General features: G+C 49.2%; 1 protein-coding gene across 1 annotated transcript in view; it reads left to right on the top strand.

Annotated features, from left to right (window-relative positions):
* Nucleotides 1-10901, top strand: part of NLRP5 (NLR family pyrin domain containing 5) — a 41419-nt gene extending 30518 nt beyond the window's left edge. Inside the window, exons 13-16 of the mRNA XM_040465193.1 lie at nucleotides 1700-1870; nucleotides 3691-3861; nucleotides 5396-5566; nucleotides 10380-10901. Of these exons, the coding sequence (XP_040321127.1) occupies nucleotides 1700-1870; nucleotides 3691-3861; nucleotides 5396-5566; nucleotides 10380-10512 (646 nt within the window). The 3' untranslated portion in view covers nucleotides 10513-10901. The remainder of the gene's footprint in view (nucleotides 1-1699; nucleotides 1871-3690; nucleotides 3862-5395; nucleotides 5567-10379) is intronic.
* Nucleotides 10902-25541: the final 14640 nt, after the last annotated feature.

Below are 25541 nucleotides of genomic sequence, written 5' to 3'. Positions count from 1 at the left end.
TGCTGGGGCCATTTTGCTTTACGCCATCTCACCCCATTGACCAATCAGTTCACCAATAACTCTGTAAAAGCAAAAAACTGATCTAGGCTGATGGTGTACCTGTAGCCATAAATTCTGTTAAAGAATATAACTTTAATGTTCATGTCTCTTAGAGTGAGTTCTAAGTAGTGATGGGATATTGAGTATAGTAGACAGAATAGTGCCCCTCCCCCCCAGATGTTCGTGTCCTAACCCCTGTAAATACATAAACTCACATGGCAAGAGGGACTTTGCAGGTGCAATTAAGTTAAGGATCTCGAGATGGGGAATGGTCTAGGACTCTCTGTGCAGCCCTAATATTATCAAAGAGGTTTTTTAAAAAAATTTTTTTTACATTTATTTATTTTTGAGAGACAGAGACAGAGCACAAGTGTCGGGGGCGGGGGTGGGCAGAGAGAGAGGGAGACACAGAATCCAAAGCAGGATCTAGGCTCTGAGCTGTCAACACAGAGCCCGACGCAGGGCTAGAACCCACGAACCGCGAGATCATGACCCAAGCTGAAGTCAGATGCTCAACTGACTAAGCCACCCAGGTGCCCCTCAAAGGGGATTTTATAAGAGAGAAGAGGAGAAAAGATGTGGTAACAAAGGCCAGAGGATATAACTGCTGACTGGAGACTGGGAGTAAAGAATGCGGGCAGCCTATAGAGGTTAGAAAAGGCAAGAGGCAAAGATTATCCCCTCGAGCCTCCAGAAGGCACACAGCTCTGCGGACACCTTGAGTTTTGCTCCAGTGAGACTCTGAACTCCAGAACCACATGATCATAAATATGTGTTTCGAGCCACTAAGACTGTGCTGATTTGTTATAACAGCAATAGGAAACTAACACATTGAGTGTGAAGGAAAATTAAAAACAGGGGGTCTTGAACGGCATCCGGAACGTGCATCATACCGGGCATCAAGCTTTTACTTAAATTCTAGTCCCTTAACATGCAGCATAATTTTGTTTTCAGCAACAGAATTCAGTGATTCATCACTTACATACAACACCCAGGGCTCATCACAAGTGCCCTCTTTAATCCCCATCACACCCATCTAGCCCATCCCCCCAACCAATACCCCTCCATCAACCCTCAGTTTCTTGGCTATCGTTAGTCTTTTGTGGTTTATTTCCCTTTTGTCCCCTTCCCATATGTTTATCTGTTTTGTTTCCTAAATTCCACATATGAGTGAGATTATATGAATTTGTCTTTCTCTGACTGACTTATTTCACTTAGCATAATACGTTGTTCCATCCACGTTGTTACAAATGGCAAGATTTCATCCTTTTGGTGGCTGAGTAATATTCCATTGTATGTATATACCACATCTTCTTTATCCATTCATTAGTCAATGGACATTTGGGCCCTTTCTGTAGTTTGTCTATTGTTGATAGAGCTGCTATAAACATTGGGGGGTGTGTGCCCCTTCAAATCTGTATTTTTGTATCCTTTGGGTAAATACCCAGAGGTACAATTTCTGGGTTGTAGGGTAGTCCTATTTTTAACTTTCCAAGGAACCTCCATACTGTTTTACAGAGCAAGCTGAAACGTTCTTAAGTACCCCCATAAATATCCCCCTCCCAAAGCAGGAATAAACTGGGGCCAACAGAAGTTGCTTCCCCAAGGTTACGCCAAGTCCTGAGTACGCCTTCCTCTCTCCCTTGTGTGTTCCCTGCAGACTAAAAGAATGTAACCTGGATGTCGCTGGCTGTGGCTTTCTTGCATTTGCACTTATGGGCAACAGACATCTGACACACCTGAGCCTCAGCATGAACCCCTTGGAAGATGACGGGATGAACCTTCTGTGTGAGGTCATGATGGAGCCATCTTGTCACCTCCAGGACCTGGAGTAAGTTTCAATGGCTGTTCGGGGCCAACTCTACCATATTGGGGCCTGGGGTTCCTAGAAAGTCAAGAGATGTGAGCAGGAAGACTGGTACCAAAAATCAGTTCTGGGGTCAACCAGATGCTCATGTGTTCTGGGGTACACTACAGTGAGTGTGGGAAGGACAGAGAGATGAGTCCAAACAGAAGCCCCAAGACAGGATCTTTGCAGCTTAGGTTGCCCTTGGTTTCTAAAACCTGTTCACTTCTCAGAGGACCTCTTTGTGTCCTAAGTTACTCTCCTGCTGTTCATTCTGTATGTAGGGTGAAAACGGAGGGGCTCTCTCTCTCTCGATACCTTTTCACTCCCTTTTACTGGAATGTTTCTATTTAATAAGAGTATTCCATCCTTAAACAGACTACAGGAAAGTTAAAAGGTCTCAATGAGAGGAAATAAATCCCCAATTCATAACCAAGCAGTAAGCGCTGTTACTCCTTTGGCAAATTCCTCCCAGATGCATAAATAGCATTTAGTGTTACAAAGAAAGGATCCCAGCAGTTACCACTGGAGGCTTTCTTGCCCACGTGGCAGGCACAGGGCTCTATATATTTTGCATGTGAAGTCTCATGTAGCTCCCCTACCAATCATTCCCAGGGGAAACCAGAACTCCCAAGGAGCCAAAATCTTGCCTTTGGTCTCACATTCTGTCCCCCAGGGATCTGCAGACCATAGTAGTAACTAAGTATTCCATTTAAGGATGCATGATACCTTTAAAAAAAAATCCCCTAAAGCTAGACACTGAGCTTATGGCCAATGTTTTAGTCATACGTACCTTGCAAATCTTTGTGTAACTAGTAGCACCTTCTCTTCAATTACAAAAATAGAATTAATGAACCAAAAAGACCATTTTAAGACCTCTTCCTCTCCAATAATACATAATAGAGAGGAACTGGATACAGATCATAGCCCACAAATCAGAGTCCCCCCCCCCCACCAAGCATTAATTCTTATGTTTGTTTTCATGAAATTGGCATATCAAGCCCTACTTTTGTATGGAGTAGAAACTAAAGCTTAATCAATTGGAGATGACATCTCTTTGGGATTACATTTATGTGCTGGGGGGTTATCTGGTCCTCACCTCATCATTTATCCATGTTGGCATCCAAGACTTGGTCATTCCCACCTGATCTGCAGGTGTGAGCCCTAACAACTGTGTTCTTGCTCATTCTTGGTGTGAATGCCTCATGAAGAAGGACTCTCTCATCCCCGATGGGATCGTTCATTTTAAAATGAAAATAGGAGACAGTGAAGCTGTTCCCATCATTTCTACTCAGATGAGTCAGCCGGTCCTTACTGCAGGGGCTCTCTCGACTCCCACCTTCATCATTCCTACTGGGAAGAGAAGCACAAGACGCCTCTCCTTTCAGACCCCAAACCTAACTCGCATTTCAGTAGCTTCTGTCCTCTGTCATCTTTTCTCGCTCCCTCAGGGCTCTGTCCTTTGTCACGGACTCTACCAACTTCTCTCTTGTGTTTGTTTTTTTTTTCTGTCTCTTTCTTCTCATCCACCAGGGAGAATCTTTACCCATCTCCAAGTGGGAAGCAAGATCTGATGTGCTTGTTTCTTTTTCCCAAAGATACCTCCACATCACATACTTTCCCCACCTGCCACTATCATCCCTCTGCACATGAGCTAGTGGATTTTGCACAGTCTAAAACATTACCAGGGATGAACAGAAAGGTTACCAGTTAGGAAAGAGTAAAGGAAACGCCCCACTGATGTTTCTGGGCATCATCCCCTTGAAGCACTCTCTCCTCAAATTACACGGACTGTCTTCTTGCAGACTGGTTAAGTGTCATCTCACTGCCACCTGCTGCAAGAATCTGTCCCAGGTGATCTCAAGGAGCAAATACCTGAAGAGCCTGGATCTTGCCGCCAACGCCCTGGGTGATCGTGGCATCGTAGAGCTGTGCGAGGGACTAAAACACAAGAAGGCTTCTCTGAGGAGGCTTGGGTGAGCTCCTGGGGCCACCTGTTTGAGGGCTGGGTGAAGAGAAATGGGGACCTGAGCCTGAAGTTGCTTGAACAAAGACGGTGTTCTCTCTTGATTCCGCTTGAATTTGCTTTGTTCTTCCCGGTGCTTAAGAGATGACATCACCCCCTTCAAATCAACATAAAGCTACTTCATAGGAAAGCCTAGACTCTCCACCATGAAAGCAGTTAATATCTGCACCCACATTCCCTTCTTTCTAAACAGTAAAGGAGGAATCCCTACCTCTATCAGAAGCTAACTTTGCTCACACTGGGAATCCAAGAAGCATCTACGAAGTGCCTTATGCTATCATAGAATTACCTGCTCTTGTCTCCTTCCACAGACACCCCACTAGAGATTTTCTGTTTTCATAAATGCTTAGATATAATTTCAGAAGCAAAACCAATAATAAGCCTTATTCAATCCCACCTCACCATCTAACTAAACTACTTGAGCTCCATGCCACAGACTTTTTACTTTATCACAAAAAATTCCCAAACACAGCAAACAAACCTAGAATGATTGGGACATGACAAACTGTATGCTCACCATCCAATTTAAACAATCATCAATATTTTGCTCTGGCGAGTTACAGGGTTTGTCATTGTACCTCTAAATACCTCAATATGCATCTCCAACATGTGAGAACATGGCCACCATACCCTATTTACATCCAACAATGCCATTTGGCTCTCCACTGCTCTTAGGATAAAATCCTAAATCCTTAACATGACCTAAAATGTCCAGCCTCCTCTCACGCCACTGCCTCTGGCTCCCCTCTGGCCATCTGGTCGACTCTCCATGTCTCAGACATGTCCCACCCCTTCCTTCCACAAGGGCTGTACAGTGTCCTAAGCTCTGTTGCTGCTTCCTGCCCCCATTCACTGGGCTTACTTCTTGTCTCTTGAGTCTCACATGAAATGTTAGTTCCTCAGCAAGTCTTTCTCCATGTGTCTTGTTTTGTTCCCTGGTGACAGATGCTCTCAACCTTTATCTTTCATTCTTTCCACAACTATAATTAAGTCACTCAGTGATTCTTACCACCAGAACCAGCAGCAATGGCAGCATCATCACCTGGGAACTCATTAGAAATGCAAACATTGGGGCAGGGTGGGGGGCCTTGGGTGGCTCAGTTGGTTGAGCATCTGACTCTTGATTTTGGCTCAGGTCATGATCCCAGGGTTGTGGGATCAAGTCCCACTTTGGGCTCCATGGAGCCTGCTTGAGATCCATTCATATTCTCTCTCTCTCTCTCTCTCCCTCCCTCCCTCCCTCCCTCCCTCCCTCCCTCCCTCTCCATCCATCTGCCCCTCTCCCCTGCTCTCTCTCCTTAAAATACAAAATTAAAATTTAAAAAAACTAAGCAAATGTTCAGGTTCCTGCCCAGAACTGCTGAACCACAAACTTCTATAGGTAGTGCCTACAACTCAGTTTTAAACATTGATGTGAAAGTCAGATGGGTTGAAGGATCAGTCACTAATCTTTGGAGGCATTTCTTGGCATGTTGGCTCTGCAGGTTGGAGGCATGTGGACTGACTTCAGACTGCTGTGAGGCACTCGCTTCGGCCCTCCTCTGCAGCCCGCGCCTGACCAGCCTCAATCTGATGCGGAACAATTTCAGCCCTGCAGGAATGATGAAGTTATGTCCAGCCTTTGCACAACCCACATCTAATCTACAAATAATTGGGTAAGTCCCTGGCATTGTCTTCTGAGATACAAACCTCCTTGTACTACAGGCATGCTAGTTGGTGGACAAACACTTTACCCCAGAAGTTGAGATTGTGGCTCAGAAACCAAGTATTTATTCAACCACTAAGTGCCCACTGTGTTCCAGGCACTGTGCTGGGGATACAGGGACACAGACATAGAGGCAAGGTGCCTGATTTCACAGGACTTACTTTTGGATGGGTTTAGAAACAGTGGAGAGACAACATATAAATAAGATGTTTATCCTTAAAAACCTAACAATATAATTGCTAGACGAGCCAACAATTATAGCTCTGGGTACATATCCAAAAGAATTGAAACCAGGATCTAGAAGAATTATTTGTACACCCGCATTTATAGCAGCATTATTCACAACAGTCAAAGGGTAGAAGCAACCCAGGCATCCGTTGACAGGTGAATGAGTAAATGAACTGTGGTATAGCCACACAATGGAATAAAATTCAGCATTAAAGTGTAAGGAAATTGTGACACACATTACCACATGGATGAACCTTAAGGACATTGTGCTAAATGAAATAAGTCAGATGCAAAAAAGGCAAACACTGCGTGATTCTACTTAAGTGAGGTCCCGAGAGGAGTCAAATCCATAGAGACAAAAAGTCGGGGGTGGTGCCAGAGGCTGGGGGAGACGAATGGGAAGTTGGTGTTTAACGGGCATGGGGTTGTAGCTGGGGAAGATGAAAGGTTACGAAGCTACATGTGGGGATGGCTGCACAACAGTTGTGGGTGTAGTTAATGCCACTGAAATGTACACTGAAAAACAGTTAAGATGGACAACCCATTGAGGCTGGTTGTCCTATATTTATATCGATAGAAAACTGCCCAACTGAGAACCTGTCGGTTCCTGTAATGGCCCAGATTGCAGCGGCTGGGTTTATGCAGGGGTCACGTGTTGGCATATGGGTGTAACCAGAAAGAACACAAGGCTTATCGTGTGGGATCTGAGGGGGAAGATTGAGAGGCTTGGCTGAGTGGATTTGGAAATCTCCACGTGGCCAGGAACTGTTATAGGGATCTTTTCAGCAAATGAGCAGAAAAGGCTGAAGACTGGGTTGGAAAAGAGCATACTTGTATCAGTTACTCAAGAAGCAGTGTAGCCTTGGAGGGGGCCAAGATGGCGGAACAGCATGGAAGGTTTTTGTGCAACCCTGAAATACAGCCAGATCAACCATCCTGCACACCTAGAAAACTGATCTGAGGATTAACACAACAATCTGCACAGCCTGAACCACAGAATTCAACAGGTACGCGGCGTGGAGAGCTGAACTGGGGGAGAGAGTCACAGAGGGAAGGGAGCTGTTTGTGCTTGTAGAGAGAGGACGGAGTCGGGGGAGAGTACAGGAAGCATCCCTCCACCCCCAACGCCCGAAAGCGGCTGGAGAGAAAAGAAAGTGTATGCAAGGGACTGAACAAAAAAGGGAGAAAGGAGAAGGAGAGGGTTTAAATTCCATGAAACTCTGTAAATAGGGGGAGCGCAGAGTCCAAAGCTCCGCAGCTGCATACCTGGTGGAGCTCTGATGGGAGGGGCGAATCCCCAGGAGCAGAGTGAGGACCTCGGGCCACACGGGAGGCGGTTCCCCTTCTGGGAGGAATCCCCACCGGCAAAGGTCCCAGCGGATCCTGGAGAACAACCACATTCGCTGGTGCTGGAACAGGGCCGTTGGGGGGGTGAAGCCTGGCGCCAGATGTGAGTTGTGATTTTCCAGAATCCCCGAAATGCTGCTGCTACACGCCCGCGTAAACTTTTTCTGGGGCGGGCTGGCACCCGGCCGCGGTCTCTGGGCATCGGCAGCAGCACGGTCTCGAGAACGTTCCTGGCGGCGGCGAGCACCAGCCATTGCTCGTGAGACCCTCCCGCAGAAGGTCTGAGCGGGGACAAAGCCGCAGTCCCTCAGAAGTGACCGGCGGGAAACTGCCGCGTCTGAGATAAAATTCAGGAGGGAGGAGCTGCCTGGCAACCTGACAGCTTGCTCACGGACAGTGTGGAAGCGGGGGGTGGACGGAAGCCGGACACAGAGGATGAGTGCGCGATTGCTGGCCGGAGAGAACAGACCTCCCATACTAGAGACCCGCTACCTGGGTGACGCCATTTTCGCCCCTCCCGCGCATGCGCGCACATGCCTACGTGCGCCACAACATCCACCCCAGTAAGCTAAGCAGCGCCATCTAGTGGAGAACCGAGCTGTTACACTAAGCCCCACCCAACTGCCAACCGCGCTCTTCAGGAACACTAGTCTCTCCACCTGCTTAGTTTATGGACTACAAAGTGCTTCAGAGTTCAACGTCTAGGGGAAACCAATGTAATTTCAATCGTATTTCAGTCTGTTTGCTGGTCCATCTATTCAATTTTTTTTCTTATTCTTCAATACAGAAAGAGAAAAAATTTATTTTTATTTTCCATTTCTATTAAAAATAGTTTTTCTTTAACTTTTTTCTACTATATTTTTACTTTTTTGTAAAATTTTTCAAATTCTATTTTTTTACTTCCATCATTTTATTTTATCCTCTTTCATTGTATAAATTTTTTTTAATTTTTTTTTCACATTTATTTTTGAGAGACAGAGCATGAGCATGAGCAGGGGAGGGGCAGAGAGAGAGAGGGAGTCACAGAATCAGAAGCAGGCTCCAGACTCCGAGCTGTCAGCACAGAGTCTGATGCGGGGCTCGAACATACGAACTGTGCGATCATGATCTGAACTGAAGTTGGACACTTAACTGAGCCACCCAGGCACCCCCCATTGTATAAATTTTTTCAAATTTTCAAATATTGTCTTTTTTTTAATTTTCTTATCTTTCCCTTTGTTCTCTAACCTATCAAGCTCCTTCCAACAACCAGACCAGAACACACCTAGGATCTAAGCCTCCTTTTTTTGATTTTTTTTGTGTGTTGTTTTTACTTTTTTTACCTTATTAATTCCTTTTCTTTCTTCAAAATGATGAAATGAAGGAATTCACCAAAAGAAAGAACAGGAAGAAATGACAGCCAGGAGTTTAACACAGATACAAGCAAGATGTCTGAACCAGAATTTAGAAGCACAATAATAAGAATACTAGTTGTGTTGAAAACACATTAAAATCCCTTTCTGCGGAGATAAAATCTAGTCAGAATGAAATACATGCTATAACTGAGCTGCAATCTTGAATGGGTGCTACGGCGGCAAGGATGGATGAGGCAGAACAGAAAATCAGCAACAGAGGACAAACTTAGGGAGAATAAGGAAGCAGAAAGAAAGATGGAGATTAAGGCAAAAGAGCACAATTTAAGAATTAGAGAAATCAGTTACTCATTAAAAAGGAACAACATCAGAATCATAGGGGTCCCAGAAGAGGAAGAGAGAGAAATAGGGGTAGAAGGGTTATCTGAGCAAATCATAGCAGAAAACTTTCCTAACCTGGGGAAAGACACAGACATCAAAATCCAGGAAGCACAGAGGACTCCCATTAGACTGAACAAAAACCAACCATCCACAAGGCATATCATAGTCAAATTCACAAAATATTCAGTCAAGGAAAGAATCGTGAAAGCAGCAAGGGAAAAAAAGTCCTTGACCTACAAGGAAGACAGATCAGGCTTGCAGCAGACCTATCCACAGAAACTTGGCAGGTCAGAAAGGAGTGGCAGGATATATTCAACGTGCTGAATCAGAAAAATATGCAGCCAAGAATTCTTTATCCAGAAAGGCTGTCATTCAAAATAGAAGGAGAGATTAAAAGTTTCCCAGACAAACAAAAATTAAAGGAGTTCATGAGCACTAAACCAGCCTTGCAAGAAATTTTAAGGGGGACTCTCTGAAGGGAAAAAAGATGAAAGAGAGAGAGAGAGAGAGCGAGAAAGATGGAAAGAGTGAAAGACCAAAAGCAACAAAGACTAGAAAGGATCAGAAAACACCACCAGAAACTCCAACTCTACAGGCAACATAATGGCAATAAATTCATATCTTTCAGTACTCACTCTAAACGTCAATGGACTCAATGCTCCAATCAAAATTAAACAAATAAATAAACTTAAGGAAAAAAAATAAGTAGTAGTAGTGTAGGCTTGGACAAGCTCAGCTTGTGACCTTGGGACTTAGTATAAAAGAGCCAGACCTATATTTGCCTAATGGACATTTCAGGAACCTGTTTCCCTATCTGCAAAATGGGGAAGCTGCTCTGTATCTATTTGAACACCTATTTCTCTCTCCTGTCCTAGAAGATACAAGCTTCACAAGGGTGGGGACTTTGCTTTGTTCATTACTATGTCCCCAAGCCCTATAATAGGACGTGGCTCATAATAGGTTCTCAAGGAGTTTGTGGGTGGATGAATAATCATGCCTGACTCTTAGGATCATGGCAAAGGGCAGATGCCTCTAAAAGCTCAGTGTAGCATCTAACACACTGAAGAGTGCCTTTCCACGTAGGGATTTACTCTTGTTCTATAGGGAACCTTCTGTTTCTCCTCAAGAGTACAAAAAGAGGTTTCAAATCCTTAGTGGGGTTTCCTAAAGTGGGGAACTTTAAAGAAAGAAGGGTCAGAAACAAATTCCCTTGAGTGCCTGAATGGCTCAGGCAGTTAAGTGACTGACTCTTGGTTTCACTTCAGGTCATGATCTGAGGGTTCATGAGTTTGAGCCCCATGTCAGGGTCTGCGCTGACAGCTGTGGGTTCTCGGGATTCTCCCCATCTCTCTCAGCCCTTTCCCCCATTCATAATGTCTCTGTCTCTCTGAAAATAAGCTTAAAAAAAAAAAAAGCAAATTCCCAGAGTAACATGTCCCCCTTCTGCCTCACCAGGCTGTGGAAATGGCAATATCCTCCTCAAATAAGGAAGCTACTGAAGGAGGTCCAGCTACTCAAGCCACACATTGTAATTGGGGATGGTTGGTATTCTTTTGATGAAGATGACCGGTATTGGTGGAAAAACTGAAGATGCGAAAACCCTCCCCACCCACACGCATTCTGATGGAGGAACATTGAAAGCTGTGCCCAGGACGTCCCTCTTGGAGATGGAATATGATTTCTGATTCTCACAAAGCCCTCATTGGTAGTTATTCTTGTGTGTCCAATATATCCCGGCTGTTGGATTTGCCTCTGACATAGCCTGTGACCTTCAAGTCCTAGGATTTCTGTATCTATGAAATGTCTGTCCTACTCAGAGCATATCAAACATTGAGAGCATTTGGGGAATAAGTACCATGTGTCCTTGTGCAGTGGAGATATGATCCAGGAGAAGAGTGGGGAAACAGGTCCCCAAAGTGGCCCCCAAATGTTAGTGACACAATTCTGCTGGAGTTAAAATAAAATATTGAAGCACAATCCAAAAGTCAAAGAAGGTGTGACTATCAATATCTAAACTTAAACACAAAGCCGAGCGCATTGCTTAGTGTAGTGAAGAACTGGTCTACCACCATCTCTCTGAGAAGAGCAGACTGCTGGTCTCATGTAGGCAGGGATGTGGGGGAGCATGGGGTTCAGGGATTGGTGGATCTTTGGGGTGAGTTGACATGTAGCATTCACAGGTGTGTTTACCAGAGTGAATCCTTCCTGATTGGCTGGATTTCAGAAGCTAAGGGGAGTCCTTGGTTGGCTTGTCAAAGCATGTTCACCGAGGCAAGTTGTCTTGGATCCATTTAATGGGTTTACACCTGGTTGGGTAGCTACTTGTTACCATGGCTACAGAACAATCAGTCTCTTCCTAGGAAAGTAGGAAATTCTTGGGGTTCTCACCAATATGTACTTCTTTTTATTATTCCTCATATTTATCTAGTCTATGGTGATGATACCTAACACACATAGTCCTTATTGTGTGCCAGGCTCTATCCTAAGCACAATCTACAACTCATTTGGTCTTCAAATCCAAGGATGATTTTTCAAACCTGGAAATGTTTTAGGCTTGTTCCTTGTCAGCTTAAATCAGATGGTGATTGGCCTGCCTCCTCTCACCCCTGTAATATGGCTGATGAAAAGTTTTTGCCCGGCATAGGAGAAACGTCAGCCCTGTGGTTTCCTTGGGTTTATGCAGTTAGCATTCTCTTCAATCTGTGGTGTCTTTGCAGGAATACTTTTTTTAATGTTTATTTATTCATTTTGAGAGAGGAAGAGTGCACACGAGGGGAGAGGGGCAGAGAGCAAGGAGCAGAGAGAGAATTCCAAGCGGCTCGATCTCATGACCCTGGGATCATGACCTGAGCCAAAATCAAGAGTTGGACGCTCAACCAACTGAGCCACCTAGCCGCCCCAGGAATACTTTTTAAACACATTCTGGGAGTGTTCACAGTACATCATGCTGTATATTGGGCCAGTGGGACAGGGTTTGTGGGATACGAATGGGGGAGGGGTGTCACGGTGACACCTTCTAAACTGGAGTCTTCAGAACATCACATGGGACACATGACTATCTGACCTACAGACCCAGTGAGGCAGTACCACTAATGCGTGTGTTAAAGCTAATAAAGCATTACTCTTTCATTCTTTTTAAAGACTATCATGTTGGGGCGCCTGGGTGGCTCAGTCGGTTAAGCGTCCGACTTCAGCTCAGGTCACGATCTCGCGGTCCGTGAGTTCGAGCCCCGCGTCGGGCTCTGTGCTGACAGCTCAGAACCTAGAGCCTGTTTCAGATTCTGTGTCTCCCTCTCTCTCTGACCCTCCCCCGTTCATGCTCTGTCTCTCTCTGTCTCAAAAATAAATAAAAACGTTAAAAAATTTTTTAAAGACTATCATGTTATTTATAGCTAAAAATACCTAATGCCCACCTTCTGTGTTTAATGGAGTTTCTTGAGCACTGCTTGTCCCTGTCTCCCCTGACAGTAGATATGTCCCACTTTGGAAAATTCCCACCAAAAAGGAAGATCAAAGAGTGAAGGCAACAACTTGTTTATTCAGATCCGTGTTGAAATCCTGACTCTGCTAAATGACACTGGACAAATGTCACCCTCCATCAGCCTTTGTTCCCTTATCTGTAAAATAAGGAAAATAGTACCTGCCTCTTAGGGTCAGTTTGAGAAGAAGAATTTTGGAAAAGCTCACCAGCAGCTAGAACATTCATTCCACAAATATTAAGTACCTACCTGTGTTATCTATGGCAGTTCACAATATTGTTCACGAACTTAACAGCTTAAAACACATTATCTACACAGTTTCTATGGGTTAAGAGTCCGGGAGCGGCTTAGCTGGATCCCCTTCCTCAGGGTCTCACAAAGCCACAATGAATGTGTCCAGTGGGTCTGTGGTCTAATCTGGGACTCAACTGGGGAAGGAACCTCTCCCAAATTCAAGTGGTTCCCAGAAGTGTTCATATGTTTGCAGGCTGTTGGACGGAGGACGTCAGTTTTTTTCTTGCTGGTTGTCAGAGGGCATTCCCAGCTACTTGCCATATCGCCCCCTCTGTATGGCAGGTTGCTTCTTCAAAGCTAGCAAGAGAGAGAGTCCCTCTGCAAAACAGACTTATAATTTCATGTCGCCACAGAAGCGAGGTCCCACCAACTTTGCCCTATTCTATTTGGCTATAAGTCACAAGTCCTGCTCACACTCAAGGGAAGGAGACCCCACAAGGACATGAACATCGGGATGAAGGGAGCATGGGGCCACCTTATAGTCTGTCCAATGCTCTGCTCCATGCTCTAGAGGGAAGCCACTCTCAACTCACTTCTGTGTGTTGGAAAGGTCAGCTTCTGTCTTGCTTCCCCCAGCCATCTCCAAGGGTAGAGAAGAAGTTATTTAGTTGGTAAGGCCAGAAGGAAGACACCGGACCTGTGTGGCTCAGCCCCTCTGGGCACTCCTTCCAAGCAGCCTGTCCTTAGCAAGCCTCCAGGGGCTGGAGGACTCTAAGGCAAAGTGTTAGGAATCTGCAAGTACAGGCCATCCGACCAGTGGCGTTTTGAGCACTAGGAGCGACATCGTGATCTATATCTGATTCGTGAGTTCTCATTTAATTCCAAGTTCCAGAAGAAGGGGAAATGCCCAGCCCCTATGTGCTGGCCGCTGGGCCAGGGCTGACCTTTCAGCAGCACGCAAGGCCAGCAAGGTCTCTACTCTCTCTAACATGGTAGCGAGGAGACCAGTACAAGCTGCAAATGTCCAATCAAACATCCTACAAAGAATCAGACAGTAGTGGCATGTTGGCAAGAGTGGGCCGGCCGTTTTTGACTTTGGAGCCTGAGAAGGCCATGTGTGTTCTTCTTCTGTTTGTATTTTTTAAAGCTGGCTTTGGGATATGCTTTTCTCCATTTAGTGTGCTGTTCTGAGTTTTGACAAACAGCTGGATTGCCTTCACCAAGACGTACGGAACAGTTCATCTTCCCAAAAAGTCCCTCATGCCCGTTTGTACCCCACAGTTATTCCCCACAACCTCCCTGTGCTGCTGAGTTAACTAAACCTGGAACTGGCCGCCCGTGGACTCGTTTCTGGGTGTAGCACAGATAGGGGCTTCAGGTCAGGATCCCTAGCCTGCCTTTCCATGGCTCCACAATTCCCTTGAACGCCCCCGGATGTGCACTAGATGGCAGTGGAGCACTTTAATTTCTAAAGCTAAACCTGCAGAAAGATGTGCTCACGCCTCCCAGTAGTGAGGTTTTCAAGTCAGCCTTGTTGTGGGGGAGGGGCTGTGCAAGACGGGATATTGAGCAGTATCCCTGGCTTCCTCCCGCTAAGAGGGAGCACCCGCCTGCCTCCAGTCGTGACCACTGAAACTGACTCCAGGCACGGCCAGATGTCACCCGGGGACACAGTCGCCCTCGCCTGAAGACCACCGCTCTATATTAAGCCGGGACACCTCCCTCAGAAGCATCCTCAGCGGCTTTCCCTCTACCCCAGTGGACTGGATCGATTCGCAGGCAATCCCATATCAGTATGCAGTGCTGAGGGTACCACCGCTTCTGGCTTCTTCCGTAGGAGAAGGACATTTGTGTACTGGGCACCCAAGACGGTAGCTGCCCCAAACCCGGAAGCAGTCAAGATGCCCTTCAGGAGGTAAATGGATAAATACCCTGTGGTCCGGCCAGATAATGAAACATCATTCAGCACTGAAAAGAAATGAGCTATCAAGCCATGACACAGAGGAGCCTTAAATGCACATTACTAAATGAAAGAAGCCAATCTGAAAAGAGTATGTCCTGTAGGATTCCAACCATGTGACATTCCAGAAAAGATAAAACCACGAAGACAATAAAAAGATCAGGGCTTGCCAGAGGGTGGGGGGAGGCGGGAGGGATGAACAGGTCAGGACAGTGACATTGTATGATACAATATACACGTGTCCCAATCCATAGAATATACAACACAGAGAATGAACCCTAATGTAACTTGTAGGCTTTGTATGATAATGATGTGTTGGTACAGGTTCATCAATTAACAAATGCACTACTCTGGGGGAGGATGTGGATAGGGAGGGAGGCTGTGCACAGGTGGGTCAGGCGGTATGTGGGAAACCTCTGTACCTACCACTTAGCATTCTGTGAACACAGAACTGCCCTAAAATGCCTTTTTTTTTTTTTTAAAGAAAGTCTGGTTGCAGAGTTTTTAAATTTTTTTTCAACGTTTATTTATTTTGGGGACAGAGAGAGACAGAGCATGAACGGGGGAGGGGCAGAGAGAGAGGGAGACACAGAATCGGAAGCAGGCTCCAGGCTCTGAGCCATCAGCCCAGAGCCCGACGCGGGGCTCGAACTCACGGACCGTGAGATCGTGACCCAAGCTGAAGTTGGACGCTTAACCGACTGTGCCACCCAGGCGCCCCATAGAGTTTTTAAATTCTTAGTGAAAACCAACTCAGGTCCTTCTATAGTCTGGAAATACCTGTGTCAGTCAAATGGTTTTTCTTCATCTTTTTGCCACAGATCACTGGGGACCATGATCAAAAATTGAAGGGGGAGAAGAGAGACAAAAATCCAGAAAGCTAATTTTTTTCAATTTTTTAATGTTTTATTTTTATTTTTGACATAGAGAGATAGAGCATGAGCAGGGGAGGGGCAGAGAGAGAGGGAGACACAGAATCCAGAGCAGGCTCCAGGCTCTGAGCTGTCAGCACAGAACCCAACACGGGGCTTGAACTCACAGACCGCGAGATGATGACCCGAGCCGAAGTCGGCTCAACCGACTGAGTCACCCAGGAACCCCTAGAAAGCTAATTTTTTAAATGTTTTTAATGTGTATTTATTTTTAGGAGAGAGAGTGTGTGTGTGAGCAGGGGAGGAGCAGAGAGAGAGGGAGACACAGAATCTGAAGCAGGATCCAGGCTCTGAGCTGTCAGCACAGAGCCCGACGCGGGGCTCGAACTCACGAACCCAGACCCACGCATTTAAATGATATGACATATAATATCCCCTACTGCTCTTCACCCTGGAGCCATCTTTTCGTGATTTCACAAACACTGTGCTACTCTCAAGAATCCACACGGTGGCAGCAGAGACCAGCATTTTCCTAGACGACCCTAGGAGGCTGCACAATGGGAACATCCACCTGGCCTGGTTGCATGGAGCATTTCTGCATCATAGAAGGCTACTGCTGAATTTTTCTGGATTTATCCACAGCAGTGAATGCAGCTAAGGACAGGCAGGAGCCTCTGAGGTCCAGGATGAGGGGCAAGGGGGAGGATGAAGGAAGCTGCCAAACTGGATGGCATTCTGGGCAGTATTTCCATCCCATTGGGAATGATAGTGTATCAGAACATCACCAGATCTTGAGTGAGTGGCCTCACTTAACAAAATGTAGCCATGTCTCTGCAGTGTGTGGCAGAACCTAATGACTGGAACCCGGTGTTACTGTGTCTCCTTGTACATTTTTGGGTGTGTTGCCTCACCTCTCTGAGGCTGCTTCTCCCTCTGCCAAGTGGAGGAAATAGTTCCTGATTCCTGGTGTTAGTATGAATATTAGGCAAGATGAGACCTATGGAGCCCCAGACACACAGTAGATTCACATTAAATTGTATCTCCCGAGAGTCTCTTAGATAACAGCCATCTCGAAACCATCACTTGTGTGTCCCCTCCCTGGGGAGAGCAGGCAAAAGGAGTCACTTCATGCACTGTTGGGGACACAATCGGTCTAACCTCTGGGGAGAGGCTGTGTCTGTCAGAATTCAAATGCACATTCCCCCTCATGCCAGGAGAGGAAGAGTGAATTTTGGTGGAGTATTTTTTCATAGCAGAAGATGAGAAAGCATCTCAGTGTGTATCTGACTGAGACTGGGTAATAAAATGCTACATCCATGATAAAATGTTTTGAAAATATTAAAAGGAATAAGATAATGTATATGGGCCTCTCTGGAACAATCTTGGATACACAAGTAGGTAGGCAGGTAGGTAGACAACAGACACATACATAGACACATGGACATACAGGTGCAAGAATACACACATAGATGATAGAAACATAGATACATACACAGATATACATAGATGCGTAGATACACAGATACATAGAAACATCATATATACATACGTCCATACACACATACATAACAAGTGGCAGAATGATATGCATGATGTGCTCCCATTGATAAATTATTTTTTAAGTATTTGTTTAAGACTTTATTCACGGAGTCTCTCAAAGGATAATGTAGAAAGAGGGATAAGGAACCTGGGAATTGAGATAAAAAAGAGTTGGTGTTTTTCCTCCAAGTATCTTTTTTTTTTTTTTAAGATCTTATTTGTGATCACGTTATCAATTCCTGACACAAATTCCCTTGGCATAGCCCCCAGCAGCCATATCAAGATAGTGTTTTTACTCTGCTAGCTGGGGGCCACATCCATTTCACAAGCACTGCATGGAGTAGAGACCACTGTGAGGACGGGTATTAGATTTGGACTTTTAAGCTCTGCTACTTACTAGCTAGGATAGCCTGGGGAAAGCCTCCCCTGAGCCTCTTTTCTTATCTGTAAAATGGGGACAATACCACTTCATGAGATGGTTAGGAAGCCTCAGATGATGTCTGTGGATTAAGCGGGTTTCCAACACTCTAGACCCAGCGGCGAGGCTCTGTCCGTGGTGCTGAAGGATCTAGCCAAGTGACGAGGTCGGGGGTTTGTGGAATAGACTTTTTTTGTCTCTCAGTGCAGGAGAGGAGGCAACATCGATGGGGCCAGAAACAATCCCTTCCCCACCCATAACTTCTTTGGGAGGTCAGTGGAAGAGAAAAGATGAGTGGGTGTATGATACACAGAGACACAGATACATACACAGACACAGGCACCTACAATGATACATACATACATACACACAAGGACATAGACATGCGGGACTACAAAGATACACAGGGACACACATACATGTGTGTGTACATGCACGCAGATACACACACACGACATTCACTCCTCTAAGGATGGCTTGGAGCACACCAGTCCCCAAGATGCTCTATTAGCAGAAGGTTTCATGATCAAACAAGTTCAGGAAATACTGCTTGTTTTAACTTACCCTCCACCCCCACCTCTGCAATTAAAAGGCTCCTGAAGGGAAACAAAGAAACAAAAACTTGTTTAATGATTTATTCAGTGATCAAAATCTCAACTCCACACCATGTGCCCAGCACTGTTCTGTGTGTTAAAAAAAAAAAAAAAAATTCAAATACAACCTTTTCCCAAGTTATTTGAACACAGGATCCTGTTTTCTCCAAATATCTAATCAACATTCCCTGGACCCTACATTCCCCAGGGCACACTTCGGGAAAGGTGGTGTCCAGAGCTTAGCTAAGTGACTCCAGGGAATTGTTGCCTTGGCATCCTTTCTGTGTGGCCAAGTGGCCTGTGGGAGCCTGAACCTGACACCCACCCCTCCTTTGAGCATGTGCCCTCAAGTCACAAGCAAAAGCAGGTTCCTGGTGACTCACACAAGCACTCTTATGAGTGAGTATCCCCTGACTCCAGAGCCTATATGCCTTATACTCTCCTTGGTTGAGGCTGCTATGGGGCTCACCAAAACCCCACCCTCTTGGTTTGAATTGGCCAATCCAGCCCTAGCCTGGGAAGCCCAGGGCACTCCACCCAACACTCCCCAGTAAAAGCACGTACCCCACATCTTTCCTCTGTCTGCACTCTGCCTTGACCTCCCCACGCAGCCCCTTGAGACGTGTGTTATACTTCCTCCAGGACCTGTAAGTAATAAACTTCTCTGTTTCAGTTTCTCTTGTGGTCTGCTGTTGCACCACAGCTCACCATCTGTGCTCAACTTAATACATGTTCACTTAACGGTCATGATGTGGGGAGACGTGGGAAGGGAGTTGGACAGTCACCCCATGACTGTCTGGCTTCCACCCCTTGAGACCCCACCTCTTCAGACAAATGCCTCCCCCACCTCCCCTACCCCAGGACCTTCTCCACATCAATCCTCACCCACGGGTCACTCCCTGATGCCACACACATGCACGCAGACACCAGCGGGTAGCTCCAGGGGGGCAGACTGTGCCTGTCACGTTCATCAATGCGTCCCCCGTGCTTGGCAGGGTCCCAGACATGTAGTAAGTGCTCAATAAACATGAACAAGGGGGTAGATGTGGACACAGTGGAAGGAGTATGAGGTTTGGGGCTTTGAGTTCAGATGTCAGTGCTACCGCTTTATAGACCGTGATCTGGTAGCAGTTCCATCACCAACAAGGGAGGAGTAATGCCCACCCCCCGGGCCTTTGTGAGGACTGGGTTAAGTGAGGAACAGGAAGTCAGCCTTGCACCAGGGCGGGCACTGAATACATGGCAGCAAACAAGACTCTTGGCACTATCACCACTGTGCGCTCATGGGATTGAAAACTCGTCCAAATTCCCATGTCCCCGATTTCTCCATCCTCGCAGTGGGTGAAGGGCCGCGGTGTGGGCTCACCATGAGGACTACACGGTGAGATCCGTAAGAGGACATACATCTCTTTCTCTTACCTGAGCGCCCAAACCAACTCCTGGCATATTCCATAAGGACTTGCTGGGGAAGTGAGGGGCTGAGTGAATGTGCGTGTGTGTGGACAAATGGATAAATGGCACAATGTGGCATGAAAGCACAGGTCTGGTGCCTGGTCCTGTGGAAGCTGATGTGTCTCCCGCACCGGCCATCAGTTTGGCCGGAATTCAGGGGCTGGTTAGACACGAGGGCCATCGAGCCCTGTTGCAGACACACTGCATGAGAACCGCTGGGGACAGGACCCAGGTATCTGCCTGACCAGCAATGCCCCTCCACATCTGTATGTCCGTCAAACCTTGAGGACAGCAGGCCCAAACACAGAGCAAGTGTCCCTTCCCAGTGGAGAATGTCTGAGTTCATTCTGGAGCAGACAGCTTCCCCACTACGGCAGCCACCAAAACCACCCAAAAAGCTCATTAATTAATTTTTTTTTAATGTTTATTTTTTGAGACAGAGAGAGACAGAGCGTGAATGGGGGAGGGTCAGAGAGAGGGAGACACAGAATCTGAAGCAGGCTCCGGGCTCTGAGCTGTCAGCACAGAGCCTGACACAGGGCTCAAACTCACAGACTATGAGATCATGACCTGAGCCGAAGTCGGATGCTTAACCAAGGAGCCACCCAGGCGCCCCCCAAAAAGCTCATTAATAGGCAGATTCTCAGACCCCAGCCTCGACTTCCAGAATCTGAATGCAAAGGACAGAGCCTTCCCGGGAACCCGCATTGCAACCAGTTCTTGGGGACGATTGGGGATATTAGTTTTTGACCTGAGGCACTGGCAGATCCTGGGTCTCGTAGGCCACCACAACTTCCCCAGTTGCCGTGCAGGGTGGTTTACCCCAGAGTCAAAATCTTTGGCCTCCAGAACCAACTCTACCATCTCAAAAGGAAACCCGAGGGGCGCCTGGGTGGCGCAGTCGGTTGAGCGTCCGACTTCAGCCAGGTCACGATCTCACGCTCCGTGAGTTCGAGCCCCGCGTCGGGCTCTGGGCTGATGGCTCAGAGCCTGGAGCCTGTTTCCGATTCTGTGTCTCCCTCTCTCTCTGCCCCTCCCCCGTTCGTGCTCTGTCTCTCTCTGTCCCCAAAATAAATAAACGTTGAAAAAAAAATTAAAAAAATAAATAAAAAGGAAACCCGAAACATATTGGGTCTGCACATTGTAAAGGCCTGCTTCAGGGTCCTGTGACCAAGCACAGTAGAAGTCCCTCCGCCTGGGCTTGGGGTGTACAGGTGAGTATCTTACACACACTAACACATATACCTGCACCCCAGCCAACGGTCTCCAGGCAACAAGATGACCCATGTTGCCAGAACTTCTAAGAGAAGCCAGAAATCCATATGTTTTTATGCGATATGTTCCAATTTAAAATTCTGGGTCTGGGCACCCGGGTGGATCCGTGGGTTAAGCGTCTCACTCCTGATTTCGTCTCAGGTCATGATCTCATGGTCATGAGATGGAGTCCTACATCAGGCTCTGTGCTGACAGCAAGGAGCCTGCTTGGGATTCTCTCTCTCTCTCTCTCTCTCTCTCCCCCCCCCCACTCGCTCTCTCTCAAAATATATAAACATTTCTTAAAAATAAAATAGAATTCTGGGGGCGCCTGGGTGGCTCAGTCGGTTAGGCATCCAACTTCGGCTCAGGTCATGATCTCACAGTTTGTGAGTTCAAGCCCTGCATCAGGCTCCATGCTGACAGCTCAGAGCCTGGAGCCTGCTTCGGATTCTGTGTCTCCCTCTCTCTCTGCCTCTCCCCCCACCCCCGACTCATGCTCTCAAAAATGAATAAACATTTTTTTTTAATTTTTTTTTCAACGTTTATTTATTTTTGGGACAGAGAGAGACAGAGCACGAACGGGGAAGGGGCAGAGAGAGAGGGAGACACAGAATCGGAAACAGGCTCCAGGCTCCGAGCCATCAGCCCAGAGCCTGACGCGGGGCTCGAACTCACGGACCGCGAGATCGTGACCTGGCTGAAGTCGGGCGCTTAACCGACTGCGCCACCCAGGCGCCCCAAAAAAGAATAAACATTTTTAAAAAGTAGGGACGCCTGGGTGGCTCAGTCAGTTAAGCTTCTGGCTCTTGGTTTCTGCTCAGGTCACAATCTCTCCGTTCGTGAGTTTGAACCCCGAGTTAGGCTCTGTGCTGTCAGCGCCGAGCCTGCTTGGGATTCTGTCTCCCTCTCTCTGTGTCCCTTCCCCACTTGGCATCTGTCTCTCAAAAATAAATAAACCTAAAAAAAATTTATTTCAATTAGTTGCTAACAATTTTTCATGGGGATTTGCCATTTGAAAACATCCTAATTCTGCTCTCCTGGAAAACCAGCCCTGACAATGCAGGGGCGCGTGTCACTGAGCTGAGCAGGAGCCCGCTTCAGACCAGGGGTGGCCTCCCTGACCTCCCAAAGCCCTCGCCCATTCCTGTCCCCTGCCTGGTCCCCACAAGAATCTAAGCTTGAAGCTCGCAGGTGACCATTTTAGGAGACCAGAACAGGAACTTGCAGGCACCACCGTGACTTGAGGCCGAGAAATTAACTGCGTGGAAGCAGACTGTGCCGTAGGAGGGAAGGTGGGGAACGTTCGCTCCAGGAGAGGACAAAGTTGCTGAGGGCCAAAGAGCCATTCGGTGGTTCTCAGCTCGGGGTGATTTTTCCTCACCCACAGGGGACATGTTGGCAATCTCTGGAGACGTGGTGGACTGTCTGCAGGGCCCTCCTGACTTCTACTGGGTGGAGGCCAGGGATGCCGTTCAACACCCCACAAGGCCCAGGACGGTTACCCACCACGAGGAATAACCCAGCTGAAAATGCCAACAGTGCTGAAGCTGACAGGGCCCGACCCCCTCTGGGCATTAGCCCTCCGTCTGGGCACATCCACGCCAGGGTCCGTATCTGATAGGACGCGTGCGACGTGAACGACCCCCTCTGGGCATTAGCCCTCCGTATGGGCACGTCTACGCCAGGGTCCGTGTCTGACAGGACGCGTATGACGTGAAGGAGCACGCTGTCGGGATGCACCTTGCGTCGCAGAGCAGGCTGGAGGGGCAGGGCTGAGAACGGTGGCAGATGCATCACAGTAACTGCACCAACGGTATAAATTCTTGTTGTGTACGATTGGGACATCGTGGGGAAACGTATCTGCAGTCTCACTCCCGTGAGTCTGAGACTCGGCTCTCCGGAAAGCATCGTGGCAACAACGATGAGGATGTTAATTAGTAACGACGAAGAGACGTCTGTCTAGGCCCTGCGGTACGTGAAGCAAGCTGAGGCTCCGAGAAACGCAGGGAGTTCTGCAGGTGGAGCCCGATGTGAACCTCGGCTCCCCGACACGGCAGGACACTCCCTCCCGGGAAAGGAATGAACTGTCCGTGAGTGGGCGCCAGGCACACACAGTCATACGGGACAGGCAGGCTCTTCTTTGCAGAGAAGGAACTCGAGGGTCAGGGTTCACTTGCCCAGGGTCGCAGAGTGGAGACTGGTGCGGGATCTCTCCTGCGCTGGGTGTCAGCTCCCACCCACCCCCACCCCCCAGGGTCGGGAGCGGAAGAGGCAGGGCTGAGGGCACAACATCCACCCTGAACCGGTCCCAGGACCCTACTGCTTCCTCCCACCTGTGGGACAGGCACGTGGCACCACGCGGGCGTCCACAGCTCCTCACCTTCCCGCCCCCACCCCTGAAGGTGTCACCACTCCACACAGGGCACCCAAGGGCATTAGGCAATGTTTTCTCAAGGCTTTGCTGACACACACACACGCTCTCTAGACGAACAACAACTTTGCCCCTCCCCGCCTTAAAGCGACCGAGACCTGGAGACCTCGAAACAAATTGAACTGCTTTCACCATTCTCCAAACAAGGCAATGTCGCTTGAGAACATGCTTTTCTGGCCTACAGTCATGACCAAGAGGGTCTCAGAGATCCTCCCAGGGGTCGCCCTCTCGCCCCCCGTCCCCCACGGCCATCCAGGACCTTGGTTTTGAGCCCCTCGCCCTCCAGATGAGGACACGAGGCCCAGGGGACCTCAGGGGGCGTGGGAAGCAGGCGCTGCCCTAGGCCAGCGGGACACCAGGTGCCGGACTCCGGGCTCAGGCTGGAAATCTCACTCCTTTGCTAGTAAGCTCCTCCTTCCCCGGAGGTCAAAGGAACAAGCAGCCTGGCCTTGGCCGGTCAGCCAGGCTGAAAATACCCCTTGGTGGGTCCCCTCCTCCCACAATCCCAAGACTCTGGCTGCAGGTACCAACCAGGAAACCAGAATCGGCATCAGGGGGACCCGGTCCTGAGGAATGACCTACTAGTGGGCCTCACCTCACAGGATGCTGCGTGACTCCACGGGACCGTGTCGGTCAGGCACATCGCGCGGTGCCGAGGGCGGGAAGCACCCCAAAACTACCGTCAATATCCTTGTCCTCTTCCCCCAGCCCCTCCGCTGGCCCCGTCACCTGGAGCCCTGTAGGGGAGACACCTACCCACCAAAGTCCCTCTCCCTCCTCCACCATATAGTTTTGTCACTGGGAAGTAGTGGCCTGACCAAGGACATCTCCAGTCTCCTCTGCAGGGAAATGTGACCCCGTGACTGCTCCCAACACAGACACACACACACACACACACACACACACACAAACTGGGATGTGAGCAGGGGGGAGACGTGTGTCATTTCCAGGCCAGGTTATCCAACAAGCTGGATGCAGGGAGGGGCTTCGGGGGCCGGTGGAGGAACCACAGACAGGAGCAGGGGGCTTCCTTTGCCCCTGTCCTCTGTCCCGTGTGAGGACCCACTTTGTGTTAACCCACCGGAAGGGACCATGGGATTCGTTTTAAAAGCAGCAGTAAGCAGGCCCTACTCTGAACCAGCCCCAGACCCTCCCAGGCCGGCCAAGCGACCTTCTGTCCGGAAGGCCCACAGCCCAGTGCAGGTGACCCGGTCAGGTCACTCTTCAGGCCTGGGAGGGAACCAGCTGCTCAGCCATCTGCTGCTGCCCCCCCCCCCCCCGTGACTGCTGGGCAGAGACCTCCCCCCTCCCTACCAACTCAAGAACCAGGCAGAGCAAAGACAATCAGATAGTGCGATTTATTGCCCCCGCACCCCTCCTTCAGCCCCGTCCAGGCCCGGGAATAGACGGGGCCCCATTCTCTGAGGGCTACCCTGGGAACAGGGGCTAGTCCTGCTCCAGCGCTCCTCCACGACCCCAAACCCAGGAAGGGGAGGAGGGACGAGGGCCAAGAAAAACAGGACCCGCGGGGAAGAAGAGAAAAAAACAACGGGAGGGGGGAGTCAGGGGGCGGGCACGATTAAACGAAAACTCTAAAGGGAAAAGGGCCCTCTCTCCCTTCCCTCCCCAGGCTCGCCTGCACGGGAGGGGCCCGGCTGCTCTCCATCCCTCGCGAGCGCCCCAGGCGGCGGGGGAAGAGGAAGAGGGGCCAGGGGCCGCTCTCTCCCGGTCTCCAGTTCTCCGCACGGTCGGTCCCGGACTCCCCGAGAAGAGAACCGGGAGGGCGGGCCAGGCCGGGGGCAGAGCGCAGGGCGGGGGCGCCCGTTGCACCGCGCCGACCGCGGGGCGGCGCAGGGGAGCGAGACGAGGCGGCCACCGCCCCCCGCCGCCTCAGTCCATGTCTCCGCCTCCTCCGGGTCCTGCTCCGACCGTCGTCCCCGCCAAGCCCGAGGGGCCCTGCCCCCCCCCCCCGGGCCTCCGCCCCTACCGGCCCTCCCCGCCGCGGCACTCGCTGCAGCGCCCCCCCGCCGCCTCGCGGTCGTCGTCGTCGTCGTCGTCGTCCCCGCCCGCCCGGTAGTAGCTCTGTCCGCAGCGGCTGCAGACGGACGGCGCGCCCACGGCGTGCACCTTCTTGTGTCTCCGCAGCGCCGCGCCCTGCACGAAGCCCTCGCCGCACTCCACGCAGATGTGCGCGGGCTCCTCGCCCCCCGCCGCCCCGAGCCCGTCCCCGTGCTGGGCGCGCTGGTGGGCCAGGAGCCCCGCCCCGTGCCCGAAGCCCTTCCCGCACTCCACGCACACGTACGGCTTGGGGGCCGGGGCGCGCCGCGAGCGGGGCCCCGGCGCCTTGGCCCCCGCGCTCGCCATGGCGGCGGCCGCCGCGGC

Source organism: Herpailurus yagouaroundi, unplaced genomic scaffold (assembly GCF_014898765.1).
Source record: "Herpailurus yagouaroundi ecotype Mexico unplaced genomic scaffold, PumYag 557, whole genome shotgun sequence".
NCBI classification, from domain to species: Eukaryota; Metazoa; Chordata; class Mammalia; order Carnivora; family Felidae; genus Herpailurus; species Herpailurus yagouaroundi.
This window is presented reverse-complemented; position numbering and strand designations above follow the sequence as displayed.